The sequence below is a fragment of the Myxocyprinus asiaticus genome, chromosome 35 (assembly GCF_019703515.2).
Source record: "Myxocyprinus asiaticus isolate MX2 ecotype Aquarium Trade chromosome 35, UBuf_Myxa_2, whole genome shotgun sequence".
NCBI lineage: Eukaryota > Metazoa > Chordata > Actinopteri > Cypriniformes > Catostomidae > Myxocyprinus > Myxocyprinus asiaticus.
In genome coordinates, this window is record NC_059378.1 from 34,772,652 (window position 1) to 34,790,088 (window position 17,437).

At 35.9% G+C, this 17,437-nt stretch overlaps 2 protein-coding genes across 8 annotated transcripts in view; one reads left to right on the plus strand and one right to left on the minus strand.

Annotated features, from left to right (window-relative positions):
• Positions 1 to 1,427, minus strand: part of LOC127426073 (voltage-dependent calcium channel subunit alpha-2/delta-3-like) — a 92,073-nt gene extending 90,646 nt beyond the window's left edge. For 5 of the 7 annotated variants that reach the window (XM_051672571.1, XM_051672567.1, XM_051672569.1 and 2 more), the window contains exons 1-2: positions 805 to 1,427; positions 74 to 155 (exon numbers count right to left, since the gene is read on the minus strand). In XM_051672571.1, the coding sequence (XP_051528531.1) occupies positions 74 to 155; positions 805 to 932 (210 nt within the window). In that variant the 5' untranslated portion in view covers positions 933 to 1,427. The remainder of the gene's footprint in view (positions 1 to 73; positions 156 to 804) is intronic. The other 2 variants (XM_051672570.1, XM_051672563.1) reach the window with 1 other exon arrangement.
• The window catches only part of LOC127426102 (parapinopsin-like), a 44,723-nt gene continuing 28,535 nt past the window's right edge, over positions 1,250 to 17,437 (plus strand). The window contains exons 1-8 of the mRNA XM_051672626.1: positions 1,250 to 1,322; positions 2,530 to 2,576; positions 2,672 to 2,710; positions 6,433 to 6,448; positions 6,553 to 6,926; positions 10,445 to 10,764; positions 11,417 to 11,577; positions 12,574 to 12,747. Of these exons, the coding sequence (XP_051528586.1) occupies positions 6,438 to 6,448; positions 6,553 to 6,926; positions 10,445 to 10,764; positions 11,417 to 11,577; positions 12,574 to 12,670 (963 nt within the window). The 5' untranslated portion in view covers positions 1,250 to 1,322; positions 2,530 to 2,576; positions 2,672 to 2,710; positions 6,433 to 6,437 and the 3' untranslated portion in view covers positions 12,671 to 12,747. The remainder of the gene's footprint in view (positions 1,323 to 2,529; positions 2,577 to 2,671; positions 2,711 to 6,432; positions 6,449 to 6,552; positions 6,927 to 10,444; positions 10,765 to 11,416; positions 11,578 to 12,573; positions 12,748 to 17,437) is intronic.

A 17,437-nucleotide genomic window follows, 5' to 3' on the forward strand; every position in this document is an offset into this window, starting at 1 on the left:
GAGCCTCTGATTATACACATGAATGTTGCACAGCAACAGTCAGTGTATGCGTGTGTGTAAGTGGGGGAAATACCTTCTGTAAGAGCTGAGATCCTGAGTATTTTGATGCTATTGATTTTATTTCACCACCAAATGCTGAAGCCCAGAGTTTAACCCTGTTGGGGGAAGAACCCTTTTAATCACACAGAATTATTACAAATTATGATACCATACCAACTGAGCAATATTATAATGACAAATTAGTAATAAAACAGTTGGCAAAAGCTAATGTCATAAATTATCATTGTTTCCTCTATACAGAAAAGCATTAGGGGCATTTGATCCAGATTTTTTCTACCTATGTTTCTCATTTATGGTAACTTAAGAAAAAAGTAGTTCTTTTAGTAATAACTAGAGCCACCATCAATGACAGTTTTAAACTCTCTCTTTCTCTATACTGTATATACGTATATATTGGCAAATATTAAATGCAATTATTTTATACCATATGCATAAGGCTTCTCTGTATTTGCATATATTTATATAATTAAATGTGCATATATTGTTAGGAGCCTTTTATATTTGCACTCTAGAAATAACTAGACCCTAAAAATACCACAAAACCAACAAAAAGATATAGACAAAGCTTAAATACAAAAATCAGGGCTTCTTCTATATATTCTGCTTATATTTAGACTAAGAGATTATGCATATATTATTAAAACCTATTATATTTGCACTCTAGAAATAAGTAGATCCTGAAAAAACAGGATATTTTTAACCTCTCTCCATATAAATACACGGAGTGCATGCTCTTCTACTCACACTGATAACGGGATCTCTGATTGGGACCCCCGCACCTCCGCCGCCGTCCAGCACGCGCTCAGCACCCAGAAGAGCAGGCAGCTCGCGGAGCGTGCGTGCATCAGAGAAATCATCCGGCTATGCTGCATATTTGCCCCCAAAATTCTCACGCTGCAATGGAAACGGCTGTCTCTCCCGCTCTCTTCTCCCTCTCTCCCTTCGGATAAACAACAGCACTGAGCGCTGATTCACTCGCACATCTGCCCACCCCAGTGCGCGTGGTGCCTCCGGAGTTTCAGTCTCTCCGCCCAGCTGTCACACAACCCGCGACCTCGTGCTCATGCCTGTTCCTAATAATCGACCCTTCCTTGCTTTCTTTATTTTTAACGCGACAACGGATGTTTATATGCTTCTTTGGTGCATAACTGGTGCGAACCCGCCTTCTCAAGAGCTAATTATGATATTATGGCCAAATTAACGCGCGCTCCCTCCCTCTCTCCTATTTGAGCTGCTAGTATTATAATGAACGACACTTTCAGGTCAGTAAAAATGTACTAAAGTCAAAAGTTTAGGGTGAGGAGAAGTCTGCGAGACAGTGAAGCTTATATGTAAATCTAGGGACTGAGATCCAGTGCGGTTACCCTCATATCTGAGAGGAGCGCGCTCACGAGAGGAGCTAAATGCGAAACTTTCCCCTCGGTCACGCGCATTCTTCTATTTGAGGATGTTTTTGCTCCAGTTTTGTGTCAAGCAGCGATGTGGCATATGGTTCGGGATTTCATATTTCACTTTCATAAATGAGATATTATTTATATCTGATAACACAGCATGATTCTGTATAGTTTGTTATAGCCGTTTGTTTCGGTCACACTTTATATACCATGTCCGTAAATTGCTATTCTATATATTTCCGTAGGCTACTGGAGGGGAGACCTGGGCTAGCTTTCAATCAGGGAAGTTGTCACAGAAGCTAAGGCATACATCACCATATAACCATTATCCATTGATTACCCATGTTTCCATTGATCATGGTATAAATAATGGGGAGGGGGGGCGTTGTACTTGCTTGTTTTAATTATTAAGGGGGGTTACCTCACCCCTTATCCCCCCTGAAATCTACACCCCTACGGTTTTACTTTATGCTTGGTTTTCTCTAGCAGTGGATTTGTATGTTAATATTTTAAGTCTTAATATTTTTTGTAAATTTTATCCTCCAGAACAAAATTTTAATATCATCATATCCATGGCAAGGGCTAACTATTATGAGGGTAAATTTGGTGTGCTTGTCTCAGGACAATTAATTGTCATGGTTGTCACATTTTATTGGGGCAAGTTGTCATATGTTATATATGTTGTGTTTTTATACAATGTATTAATTTAAATTTCTGTTAGCCAAAACAATGGTTTGTCTATAATCTATATAAATAAGGTCTATAATAGGCAATTTAATGGCAGTGACAACATGTACCTTTTTTCCTGGGCAATAATAGTAGAAATGTAAATTAGCTTTTTGGGATCCAACCTACAGTATGTGCCTTTACAGAAACTGATCAATTAAAATAAACCTAAGATTCACTGGAGTCGAATTTGTAACACCTAACCACTGTACTGAACAACATGAACTTGGACCTGCTTCTATTTATTATAATAATATTTATTTATCTATTTAGTAATTAGTTATGGTAACATGTAATATGTGTAAAGTGGTGGTCACATTAGGTTTTGAGCATGCAATGTTTTTTTCAGACAACGCAATGGACCAGGATATGATGTCACGCTGGAGGGCTTCTGGTGTAAGTAACTAAAGCATCACAAATAATGTTATATTCAAATGTGAAAGCTGAAGTATGTGACTTTTTAATTGTTAAAATACTTTCTTTTATCCCAGCTTAATATACAGAGACAACTATAAGAAAGCGATTCATAGGTAAAAAAAAAAATTTCTCGAAAACTGTAAACACTCTGTCTCTGTGGTGCTATAAAAATTCCTGTGTTTGTTTTGAGCTACCCGCTTAGACCCGCCCCAACAATGTTGGGTGTGTTGGGGACGGGACAATCTGACTGTTTGAACAACTGCAGACAAGGGGCGTATTCAGAAAGCCGTTTTGAAAACATTGTTTATTTTTTGCAATTCCATTTGGTGGCACTAGTGTTGTTAAAGTATATTGTTTACTCACTTTCCTGCAACAATAAAATATGCAGCTTTTAAATATGTATTCTTTGTATTGAGCCAAGAAGTCAGCATTGTGTGATGTTTCCATCTTCTATTGGTTACACGTCCTCTCGTCATATGGATTTGAAGGTCAGAGATCACCAAACTTTAACTTTCGACCGCAAACTAATGCAAAATTTCTTCACATAAGCTTGCATTTCCAGTCTCCCGTGTTCAGATGTGTTTGAATGGAGCGTGAAGTGCAGTGTAAACGCCCCGTAACATGGACACAGCCAAGAGTACATAACCAGACCTTCAATTTTATGTCTTTTTCCTGTGTTCATTTCCATATTTTATAAACATACATAATTCTGCATATGGCTGTTTTTCTATATATACAAGCATACTAAGTCAACCAGATGTATTATAGCTACTCTTACAGCTGTTTTTCAATAGATACCATAAAAGAGTGGAAAGGAATCAGAGAAAGTGAATAAGATGTATGAGCCCGTCACTAATATAGTGTTGACCTCTTGATCCCTGGCGCTTAACAATTGCATTCAGGAGTTAATTACCATTCATTCCCTTTTTCTGTTCTTCTAATTACACCATGAGCACATAAATGATGAGGTGTATTTGTGTGTGTGTGTGTGGTATAGAGTGTGATGGATCTGTCCTAACACTGCCTGCATCTCTGTGCAGTGATGATTAGCTGGTAAATGTGTCGTATATCACACAGACTCAGCTGGAAACAGCAGCAACTGATGATGAAGAACAGTGCTTGCAATACTGTACTGCTGCAGTGCTACTAAAAATACTCCTAACTCAAGTGCCATATATAAACTTCTACTTTTAACAAGTCAAGAAGTTCAATACAATTTATGCTGCATAACAGAACAGCACTTTTTCTGTTCCTCTCTTTTTCGCTTTTAGAATTGAGAAGGGATTTCTATAGAAGAGTAGAGTACACTGATATTTGAGACACAATTTGGGGTTTGTCAGATTCCTAAACTTCTCATTGTGAATGAGGTGACAGTAAGACGAAAGTTCTGCTCCTGAAATCGGTTTTTGCTTACCGAAATTTGAAACACTGCCCCAGTGGCTGAAGCTGGTCATGTGGGAGCTCCAGTTTTGTAATGAAATGTCCACGGAGTGGCACCAAAAGATAGTTGTAAAGCGAGTTATCTTTAGTTGTAAATAATGCAATAAAGGCAAAAGGAATGCATATTTTATTAACATTACACCCTAACCGAAACCCCAAACCTAGCCACCAATTGAGTAAAAATGTGACTTTAGAGAAAAAATTTGACCTCTGAATCACACTCACCATTGTTATGTGAACATGTTTATTTCATGGTTTCCATGGGATCAGAACCCGTACCTCAGAGGTTGCTCATGTAACGCGCTCTCCTTAGCGCCACAGGAAGAGATGAACACATTTTAACTGATGCAGAGATGTCTAATGGGAGGACATTCAGAAACTACATGTCGATTTCCTGTGTGATCATGTTGTCTAGGCATCTGCAAGAATTCTGTCTATGGTTCCTCCAGTAACCTCATCGTATGGGAAAGTTTGCGCTAAATATATAAAATATATGTATTTATGTTCCTTGATTGTACAATAGGATATTTTAGATAGCTTCAAAAGAAGGTTCCTCCAATGTGGCACCTGAGGAACCCCAAATAGTGTGTCAAGCACTTTTCATTTGCAGAGTATATTTCATCTGTCATATTTGTTTCACAAAATAGGGGCAAAATAGTCAACATGCCAGTCTAATGGCTTCCATTTAATGTAAAGGCAGAGTCCCTTGTTACACAACCTAAGTTTTACAATGAGGAGAAAATGTTAGTAACTGAATATAAACAAATTGTTAGCAAAATATACATTTTTATATCTTTTCAGATACTGTATAAAGTGCATTGGCTCCCAAAGTATTCGGACACTCAAGTCACACTAAAAATGTCAAAATATCATTGCATTTTATTACAAAATATCAAATCATATGGCAATTTCAAACAAATGATGCTAGACCTAACTTTACTTTTCTTAGCCATTTTTGCAATGACATTTAACCAACTCCTCCCAAAGTGGTTTTAATGGCTGTTTGAATTCAGTTCCCCTCAAGTTCATACTGGTTCATAGCAGAGTAGGTGTAGTTCAGCATATTAACTATGAACATGTTCCACTAACACATGACAACCAGAATATTATTGTATTCATTTTGAACAGTACAGTATATCTATTGTTTTGTTACATTTATGTGGTTTGATACATTTGATACATGCCTTAAATGCATGGTGCTTACAGGGTGCTTCTTTAATATGAATGACAAAGTCATCAACAAGATTAAGACATTATGGGTCTTTCAGGGACAGAAGTAATAGTTTTAACAGCTCCTGAAGCAAAGCTGTTTAGTCTGTGCTGAAGTTCTCAAATGTCTATTTTAATGCAGGGCACCAAACACACAGTAATCTCAGTCTTGTCTTAATGGACGGTAAAATTCTTAGGGGGTCAAATATAGGCAGAATATAATCTGGCACTTAAGGCGTTGAGAGGTCACGCTTCACAGCTGATCAAAAGAATCCCTTACAAAATCTGTTACATATGCATGAACACAAACACATCTACTGTATGTGAGCTCAGATTGTTTTAAGGAAATCTCTATGCATCATACTGACATTTGGTTTTAATGCATTATGATTAACTTGTCGTATTTTTGAATTATAAAAGAACTGTCACAGATGAGCATTGTAAAACCTTAAATAGCAGAAGTTAGAAGTTGGTCAGATTGTGAAGTCCAAATTTCAAGCTTTTAAACAACCAAAAATTTGTTTTAAGTTATTATTTTTTCAATAATTAGCTACCTATAGCAGCTTCAGGTAAAAGGTTAAAAACGTAAAAAGTAAAATTATCGGTTATCGCCACAATGAGCTGTGAATTATTTGTTATCTGTGTCAGCCCAGAAATTCCATATTGGTTCATCCCTATTATTAGGGGGTTGGGGTATTTGCATTCTAGAGAGCATTTGATTGTGCAAAAACTTTGGATATACCTGTGAGTGCATGACGAGTCATCAATATTTTTATTCAATTTTCCCAGAAAATAAGGTTATTTTACTAAAAGTTACTTTTGTCAAGCTACTGAAAGTTTAGGTCAACCTTTAGGAGTACACTAGCATGTACAGTAGATGGCCTCAATGCTAACACTCTTGGACTAAAAGCCACAAAACTCCAAATTTAATTTTACAATAATGTCTTTAATACATTATTGTTTGACAAAAACCAGATAGAAAAGAGAATACTTTGTGGTTTAATGAAATCCGAACAACACTTTATTCAGTCTTTCATGTCATACCTCTACTGCAATCAGAGAAAGTGTTGGATCAGAGATCACGCCTTGAGGACTTATTGTGTCTTAAGTCCGGATCTGAGAGTCTTACAGCACCTAATCTAAATAAGAACTCTTTTTTTGTGTGTGTGTCTGTCACCTCCTTAAGGACGCATGAAACTAAGGTACATGTTTAACGAACTAGAATGACACAACTAATATACAAACACTACTAAAACTACAGAAGACAAAACAAAATTTTAGAGGAACTTCTTTTCTTTTCATCCAGGTTACTCCTTTTGTTCGATTGGTTTTATATAAAATTCAGAGAGATGGCCTCTTTCCCTGAATTCCTGAATGGCTCATCCCTCCATGACCCTGAGTCAAAGGTGCCCCTGCCACGGGCAGTATTCATCATGCTATCCGTCCTCATGGCCTTCTTCTCCATCACAGCTGTCATGCTCAACTCTACGGTTATTGTCGTCACCCTCTGGCATAAACAGCTGCAGCAGCCTCTGAATTTTGCCCTGGTGAACCTTGCCGTGGCTGACCTAGGTACTACTCTTACAGGAAGTCTACCATCTGTGGTGACCAATGCCATGGGCTACTACATCATGGGATGGGTCGGATGTGTTATGGAGGGATTCTGTGTTGCTTTATTTGGTAAGTCTAGGCTGAGTTTATTCCAACACAAAAGAAAATTTTTAGACTGTATTATGGAATGTGCACCCCTGCTGGGCCTCTAGGACTCTCACAAACAAGATTTAAAACGATATGGCTTTTTCAGATTTAATAACACATTTAACTTTAGTCTGACTGGAAGAAACTAAGCCTAAATAGAATAATTTTATACAGTATTTTATTAATAGTGCTCTAAGGAAAGCATCAATTACTATTGCTTTTACTGGTGGCTTAGGGTTTGCTGAAATCCCTAACCCTAAGTATCAAACTTTGCAAACCCATCTCACACTGTTTATGCTACAAACATGAATGGTACTTCAAACTGTGTCTTGTTGAGAAGAGGTGTGCTATTTTCTAAGCAATCAGACTTAAAATGTTCACATGAAAGACAAAATATGGCTGTAAAAATTCCACAGACTTAAATGGAGGGAGAAATACAAGCCATGTTTAGAGACCAGATAATCAAAGTGACTTGGGGAAGATTAAACTAAAGCTTTTAACTTCAGCTAGGAAGCAACCACCTATCAATCAGCAATTAATAAATGCCCTACCACATACAACATCCTAGCAATACTGCATAACAATGTGCTAAAAACCTGTCAGAACACCCTGGCAACCATCTACAACACCCTAGCATTGTGAAGGCAAGTTATGCAATGGCAAGCACCATAGTATACGGCGTATGCCCACCAATGTTTCTTAGGATTTTGCATATGCCCACCTGAAATAAGTGATGATACGTATGGACGGCAGAACAACGAGTAGTCTTTTGACCCGGAACTTTTTCAGTCTACTAACACGATGCCGCAGCACCGTTGAGTGAATTGTATATAGGGTTGGGGAGTAAAAAATACATGTAACGGGATTACGTATTTAAAATGTATTCCACTACAGTTACAATTTAAATCATTGGTAATTAGAATACAGTTACATTCAAAATTTATTTTGATTACTGAAGAGATTACTTTGCATTTTATTGTCATTTGTTTCATTTAATATTTAGTCCTTTCAGATGGAAAAATGTATACATATAATCCAAAGTGCATGATGTGTTACATTCATATGAGCAGACAGAGAAGTAAGTTTGAAGTTTGGAGCAGAAGAAATAGAAATAAACCTTGTGTAAATTGTCAGCTTTACGCTAAGCTAAAATGATATTTCTAGCCATTTTACATGCACGTTACCAGGCACAATCATATTTTTTTATCAAGAAAATTCACGTTGGATCATAATTTCTTTTTTCTAGTAAGACCATTGATATTAGGGCAAACATTGAATTCTTAATAATAATTTTTGTATTTTCTTCCTGTAAAAATATCTAAAAAAATCCTTAAAACAAGATCAATTTGATTAATCTTGTTTTAGAAACAACACTGCATAAGATATTTAGGTTTTTCAGAGAATGTATTTTTAACATGTGTATTTTGTTACTGTACTGGCAGAGTTTTTATAGTCAAAACAAGTGAAAAAATCTACCAGTGCTGAAGAAGTAATCCAAAGTATTTAGAATACATTACTGACCTTGAGTAATCTAACGAAATACGTTACAAATTACATTTTACAGCATGTATTCTGTAATCTGTAGTGGAATACATTTAAAAAGTAACCCTCCCAACCCTGTGTGTATATATATATATATATATATATATATATATATATATATATATGTGTGTATTTTTTAAAGTGTACGGATTCTCTCTAAACACGCACAGAGCTGCGGAGCGCAACTGATGGCACTGGCAAGACAGACAGTCCAACTAAACTGATCCACCAAACAGAACGTTAATTTCATACGCGATTGGATATTTGCTAACCAATAATAATTTCCGTTTCAGTTTGGGGCGGGACATTTCAAGCATCTGATGCACAAGCATCCCTTGAGTAACCATAATTTGCATAGTAAATTTATTTCCCTGCTAAACGTAAAACATTTTTTTGTGTGTGTGACTTTTACTGCTGTCGGTTGTGTATTAGTAAAGACCCAACAAAGGGGTTGGGTCTTTCATAAATTTACAATATGCCCACCTCTTCAGACACTACAACACTGAGCAAGCACCACTCACATTTTGATCAGATGTAAAAATGTAGTTCGTTCGGAAATTTTCAAGGTTTAAAGTGTCCAAGGGGGAAATGTGCCAATATTATGTATAACATTGGGGTGGAAATTAAACATAATGGGTGTGTCATAATGAGAACTTGATAAAATTGTAACATGGCTACATTTTAAATGAACAATATCATACATGAGTGAATCTAAATGACAAAGTATACTTAGGTTTTCTGCATGCAGCTACGTCTCGCACACAGTACAAATTACACAAATGTAGTCATCAGGACAGTATGCGCATACTGTCTGCGTATAGCCCTTTTTTTTTTTTTTAATAGAAGACAGTCCACGTCTGTGTACGTCATCTCTGCTTGCACCTGGCATTGACTACTAAAGAGAATCACAATGCAGAAATTGTGCGCATGCGTTGAACGTATCCGTAAAGGCTCATAGTCAAAAGATACTTTGAAAAGCTGAGTGCTCGACCATCAATGTTGGATGTAACCTAATTACAAATTAATTGTAATGATGGAGCCTTGAGAAGTGAGATGCGGAAATAAGTGCAGCTTTAGTAAAAAGCAAACAAACTCAAGAAACTAGAAAACAGAACACTCCAACACAACAGCCTTACAAGGACACAGAGAACATGAGGGCATTATACAGTATACACAGAAACTAACAAGGTTAACAAGACTAGAAACAAGACACACCTGGGACAAATCAACAAGGGAAACCGTAAACAAGGGCAGAACTTCAAATTACAAGACACGCAAGAAACCTAGCGCCCTTTAATGGACGCTAGGGAACACCCCATACAGTATATGACAATAATTAATTACAGCAGAAAAGTATATTGTTGCACATTACATTTAAAATTCTTGTAATCATATTACAGTTACTGACTTTCAATTAAGTTAATTACTTTTAAGTACACTTCTAAGGTTACAGATATTTCTAAAATTAAATAATTTTTGTAAAATACATTGAAAACATGAATTCCGTTAATATGTAAACAGTTTGCGTTTTGTCGCAGCTCAAAAAAAGCGCATTATTTTTAATTGATTGAATGGAAAAACAAAAGATTTTCTGTGGTGTTTTTAAAAGTAATTATTAATGTGATTACTTTTCAATGAAGTAATCAGTAAGTCTGTAGTCTGATTGCAACTTTAGATAAGTAATAGTAATTTGTAGTAAATAACTTTTTTTGAGTAACTTACCCAACACTGTCGACCATACACGAGATGTAACAGCATATGGAAAAACAACGTTTTCCCTAGCCTTAACAGTTATTTAAATTGTAAATAGCTTAAGTTACTTACATTTTTCATCTAATTACCAGAACGTAAACACTGGAACTTGAAATTTAAATGGAATGAACAGTCATTAACATAAATCAAATTTTCAATATTCAATTTACTCTGTTGCCTCAATTGAATCTCTCTTGACCCTACAGGTATAACGGCATTATGCACAATGGCCCTGATTGCTGTGGAACGGCTGTTTGTAGTGTGCAAGCCTCTGGACATCATCAAATTCCAGACCAAGCATGCCGCAGGCAGGGTGGCGTTATCTTGGCTGTGGTCTCTGATCTGGAATGTGCCACCTCTATTTGGCTGGGGCAGTTACCAGCTGGAGGGGGTTGGCACATCCTGCGGACCTGACTGGCAAAGCAGAGACCTCAAAAACATGTCTTACATCATCTGTTATTTCTCTCTGTGTTTCTATGTCCCGTTTGCCATCATTATGGTCTCATATTCATGGCTGCCCTATACAGTAGGACATTGTCATATTTAAATGTTTAGTATTTTAATATTTTTTAGGTGAAATGTGAAGTCTAGTTTGAGATGTGAAGACTCATGTTTGAATATGTTTTGTTTATTCATTATGTTTAAAGGAATATTTCAGCCAAAAACAAAAATTATTGCATTATCTATTCACCCTCAAGTCATTCCAAACCTGTTTGCTGCTATTTTGTCTGTGGAACACAAAAGGAGAATTTCTGTGGAATCTATGTAGCTCTTTTCCATAAAAACAGTTCATAGTGACTACGTCGGTCACGTAAATTGTTAGTTAGATCATCATTTGGTTCTCAAGTCTTTGAAAAAGCTGGCTGGTATTGAGATCGCTTCTGAAGTTTTCCTGTAAGCGGCTCTGATATGAGCAGTATGGTGGAAAGGGTTATGTGTGTGTGTGTGTGTGTGTCAAGGCACTTCACAGGGACTTTAAGTCCACATGTAATTACACACAATACCAAAAAAACAAGCAATTTTGGATTTTAAAATATTTTGCGCAATTCAGTTCCAAGCAGTCTCCTTTCTATATGAAAGTGTCATTTGAAACGATACGTGACCCATCTTGGCCAAAAAAGTTTCACCAAACTGTTCTAGAAAGTTATTTGACTGTCTGAATGCCTGATCTCTTTCAGGTAGCTAAAGTGGGTGGAGGGGCAGCCGCAAGAGCAGAGGCTAAGGTGGGGTGGATGGTGGTGATGATGATGGTGTTGGCTTTTCTCGTGAGCTGGCTGCCCTATGCCACACTGGCTCTAACAATCGTCTTCAAACCTGATGTACAGTTGAACGCTCTTGTGTAGGTGAAACTTATATACATGGCCAAAAGTAGCACTGTCTACAACCTCATGATCTATATTTACATGAATAAACAGGTGAGTGACATGATTAGCTTACAGTGAAATAGATAGCTATTTAGTAAAAATCATAGTTGGGTAAAAGTTTCTAACCAGAAAATTATCTGCATAGGTATGATCTGCCTAGTTTAGCATCATAAAGGCCTATTCAAAGTCTTTACAGCATGAAAAACATTACAAGATTTTGATATGAAACAATGCATATGATAGAACCTGTTCACACCCAAGTGTGAAATATTGACGATATGTTCTATTTTTACGTGGAGACTAGGTTAATATTTTAATTATTTGGATCAAACAATTTATTCAAGTTTTTGAATTGTTTTCAGTGAATATAAAAAATTTAAAAATTGAACTTAGTGTACCGTAATCAGTTTTGGTGTGAAAAATTTAGTGCGTTTACACGTTATTACACCAATTATGCTCATCAAGCCGATAATGAGTGTGGTCGTGTAAACGCCTTAAACGGCATCCTTTATTGGGGTAAAGTCACACTGTAAATACTAATAGATATCTAAAAAATAAATCAAATAAATTAGTGACTCAAGTTAAGCTTTATTTTTAAAAATTCGTACTGGTTTGAATTAAGTTACCATTACTCTTTAAACCGTAAAGTTGTCATTAATAAAAACAATCAAGTGGTCCTAATCAAACAGTACTTGAAATGTCACATTTTGGAATCATAACTCAAATACATGTATATACCTTCTTTAAAATTTGGCTTCGAGTACTAATAATTCAAAATTATCAAGTAAAAAATTGCAGTTGTGTGGGATACCCATAAGCTCGTGTGCTTATGTATGTTTGTATGTTTGGTCAAGACAAGCAAACTTATGAAGAAATATCATTTATAAATTGTTATTAAAAATGTAATTTGAGCTATTTTAAATGTTCTTTTTCAAAGACACATATATTTGAAATCATGTCTTTATTTCCAGTTCCGGAAGTATGCAGTACCACTTCTACTGTGTGGAAAGGACACTTGGCCTTCAGAGGCCGATGAATCTGAGGTTCAGACTACCGTGTCCCAAATGATCAACAAAATCAGCCCAGAGTGACTTTATATTCACCACAGTCTGCTACAGAAAAGTGCCCCTCAGCTAAAATTCAATGTGAGTTTTTGTTGGTTGGTTAGATCTACTGATATTTTTATAGAATCCAGAGCCAAGTCTTGAAATGTAATCAGATTAAATATTTCATTCTACTTTTCAGTTAAATACATAATTAACCACACATCTACTGGGACCAGCTTATTAGTACCTATGTGTAAATCAGTAAAGTCTTTGCTTAGTAGCTGGATATACACTATATTGCCAAAAGTATTCGCTCACCCATCCAAATAATTGAATTCAGGTGTTCCAATCACTTCCATGGACACAGGTGTATAAAATGAAGCACCTAGGCATGCAGACTGCTTCTACAAACATTTGTGAAAGAATGGGCCGCTCTCAGGAGCTCAGTGAATTCCAGCGTGGTACTGTGATAGGATGCCACCTGTGCAACAAGTCCAGTCATGAAATTTCCTCGCTACTAAATATTCCACAGTCAACTGTCAGTGGTATTATAACAAAGTGGAAGCGATTGGGAATGACAGCAACTCAGCCACAAAGTGGTAGGCCACGTAAAATGACAGAGCGGGGTCAGCGGATGCTGAGGCACATAGTGCGCAGAGGTCACCAACTTTCTGCAGAGTCAATCGCTACAGACCTCCAAAGTTCATGTGGCCTTCAGATTAGCTCAAGAACAGTGCGTAGAGAGCTTCATGGAATGGGTTTCCATGGCCGAGCAGCTGCATCCAAGCCATACATCACCAAGTGCAATGCAAAGTGTCGGATGCAGTGGTGTAAAGCACGCCGCCACTGGACTCTAGAGCAGTGGAGACGCGTTCTCTGGAGTGACAAATCACGCTTCTCCATCTGGCAATCTGATGGACGAGTCTGGGTTTGGCGGTTGCCAGGAGAACGGTACTTGTCTGACTGCATAGTGCCAACTGTGAAGTTTGGTGGAGGGGGGTTTATGGTGTGGGGTTGTTTTTCAGGAGCTGGGCTTGGCCCCTTAGTTCCAGTGAAAGGAACTCTGAATGCTTCAGCATACCAAGAGATTTTGGACAATTCCATGCTCCCAACTTTGTGGGAACAGTTTGGGGATGGCCCCTTCCTGTTCCAACATGACTATGCACCAGTGCACAAAGCAAGGTCCATAAAGACGTGGATGAGCGAGTTTGGTGTGGAAGAACTTGACTGGCCTGCACAGAGTCCTGACCTCAACCCGATAGAGCACCTTTGGGATGAATTAGAGCGAAGACTGTGAGCCAGGCCTTCTCGTCCAACATCAGTGTCTGACCTCACAAATGCGCTTCTGGAAGAATGGTCAAAAATTCCCATAAACACACTCCTAAACCTTGTGGAAAGCCTTCCCAGAAGAGTTGACGCTGTTATAGGGCCGACGTCATATTAAACACTATGGATTAAGAATGGGATGTCACTTAAGTTCATATGCGTCTAAAGGCAGATGCTTTTGTCAATATAGTGTATATACACACAATATATATATACACACAATATCTATCTATCTATCTATCTATCTATCTATCTATACTATATATATATATATATATATATATATATATATATATATATATATAAACAAGAGTATGCTTGTTTTTGTAATTTAAGCAAGTATTTCAATAAAAGGATAGACCAGAAACAAAACAATTAATACCACTAAATATAACAGAATCCACAGCTAATACTTACTAAAGTTTGTGCAGTTGTTTTCCCTCCAAAATGATGTCACTTCCTGGAGGATGACATAATTACAGAAATGGCTTTAGCTACATAAAGTGATATTTAAAAAGACTAACAAGATTTAAAGTGGTTTAGGGCAAAATAAAATTTTAATTTGATTACCAATTAAAACAATATTCCCAAGAAATGCTTTGTTTGAAACATGAAGAAAAATATTAGTATGGAGTCAATTTAGAGACAAAAGTATTTTGAACACAACTAAATTAATTTAAATGAGGAAAAAGAAACATAAATAAAAGTGCTCTCTTTTCAGTTACAAGTTTTTCATTCTTTCTTCCTTTCTTTCTTTCTTATTCTTATTATTTTTACATTTTCTTTTTAAAGTTTTATTTATTTATTATTTTTGATAAACGTAATCTTGATATCGGGGGTGTGGATATGAAGAATGTGTGCGTGCCCCAAAATGACCCAGCAATTTACCCCATGCTCACTTAATTGTGATAATATCATAAAATCTAAACTAATGTAATTTCCATCTTTAAAATCTGAGTTTAATATATTATGTAATATATTAAGACATATAAATTATAAAGAATTAAAAATTCTCCTTGGTAAAACTACTGTTATTTTTTGCAATACAATGTTTTTGTATACAGATAAGTGACACAATTCTTTGTTTATTCAATAATTTTATTCATTATTAATCATTAGAAAATAAAAGTTCAATATTAATTAAAATCAAGTCCAGGCCAAAATAAATAGAAAAAAAAAAAAAAAAAAAAATGTATCAATACAAAACCTAGAGGGATATTAGAAGTCATCTGCTACGAAGAGAAAATCTTTTTCCTTCATGAAATAAAAAACATAACAGAGCAAAGATAAGGACTTTCAAATGGAGAACATTACCACGCATCTTTCCATTACATGTACATATGTTACAATATAATCGTATTTTCCCTTACAGCATTAATAAGAAAAAAATATATAATAGTAGTAGCAACAACTCTAGATGAAAATGTGATAATCAACATATGTGGCTCTGAAAACTTGTATAATACTTCTTTCCATTTTTTGTTAACATGTCAGCATTAACAATACAAAGGAGTGCACCTTTTTCCACAGTTCTCCTTATATGTTAGTCCCAGCACTGAAAGGTGAGATGTAAATGACAAATATATATTTCACTAAACCGTACGCACAGTCACAGAAAAAGTACAAAGTTCGCCCACCTTAATACACAAAATATGAATAGAAAACAGGGAAAACAAATAGCACGTTACAGTAAATTGTGCAAAGACAAACAGCAGTGTGCTAATAGTAAAATCCCATTGGTATATTAAGAACCAAATTTTTTCTTTCTTTTCAGTAGTCCCTGACACGAGGTAAAAGTTAAATCTTTAGTTTAACAAGTTTTTTTTTTTTTCATTTTTTTTAATTTATTTTTTTTACATTTTGTTTTTATTAAAAATAATGCATATTTTATTATCCTTACCAGTAATTGCTACGAATAGTACAATGTGCCAAGAATGTGCATTGGTCCGTTTACAAGATACAGTATAATCAACATATGAAGACCAGAACACAAATGTATTTTTTTCGCATGGAACATTTCAAAGAGCCCTTTCAGATGTGCACACGCAGTGGTTGAACCCACAAGTTTCATGACAGTTTTCGGTTGACTGAAAAGCATAGTACTCTTCCAAAACACATGAGATCAACAACACTTATTAACAATAATTTCAGCAAACTCTTTTTCCCATTTACTTAAAGGGATAGTTCAACCAAAAATGAAAATTCTGTCACCATTTGCTCTCCATGTCATTCAAAGCAGTCTCAGTCACCATTCACTTTCATTGTATTGGAAAAACAGATGCAATGGAAGTGAATAGTGACTGAGGCTAGTAATCTGTCTAATATCTTTTGTGTTCCACAAAGACAGAAAATTATACAGTTTTGAAAAATCATGAAGGTGATTAAATGATGACAGAATTTAAATTTCTGGGTGAACTATCCCTTTTCTGAAGCTTTACACTTCAAGGCAATGGCCTTTGCATTCAAACAGTTTTTTTTTTAACCCTTAATGCTCAGCATTAATTAGTCTGTTGTAAGTGACAAAAGGTCAGTTGAATTGTGTAATCCTGTGTTGAGCCCTAAGGAAAAGGCTCAGAATTTACAACACATGAATAGCAAAAACGCTCACGAAAAACGACAATTCAAATGCTGATATGTTTCCCTTGCACTAAAAGAGGTATCTGCAGATGCCAGAGCTGAAGTGAGAAAATACAAATGCACAAAGGAGGGGAAAGGGGGATCAGTATTGCTTAACCAGTTTCTTGCCCTGTCTTAAAGGAATAATTAATCTAAAATGAAAATACTATCATTATTTACTCACCTTCATGTCATTCCAAACCCATATGCTGTTTTTTTTTTTTTTTTTTTAATTTAATTAAAAAAATATTTTTTTTTTTTTTTTTTTTACAAAAAGTAAACTTTTCTAAGAATATTAACATGGATCTTTTCAGTACAACATTCATAGTGACCACATCTGTCAAGCCCTAAAAGGACAAAACACCATAAAAGTAGTCAATATGACTCCATATGAAAATTAGTCTATGTGATGCTTTATATTCTGAGTCTACGAAAGCTGAACAATAGCTTTGTGTGAGGAACAGACCAAAATTGAAGTCGTTATTCACTGATAATCTTCCTGACATTCTGAAATCTCATTGTTTCTGCATTCAGATTAAAAAATATGTGTCGTAACCGAGCGCGGCACCAGTTTTAACATGTGGAATGGAAAAATAAATTTCAGAGCTACGCCGGAAGGGAAGATTTTCAGTAAATATGTACTAACATTTTAGCCTTTTCTCGCACAAAATTATCCAACCTAGTCTTATAGAATGAACATTATTATATCTACAGTTTTGCAAACTGACTTTTATGTGCCAAGTTCTATGTTTCGTCACTACAACAACTGTGCATTTTATTCACTTTCACACAAATCCCTACTACAGCGGCTGATTATGACTTTATAAACACTTAGTTTTCACACTAT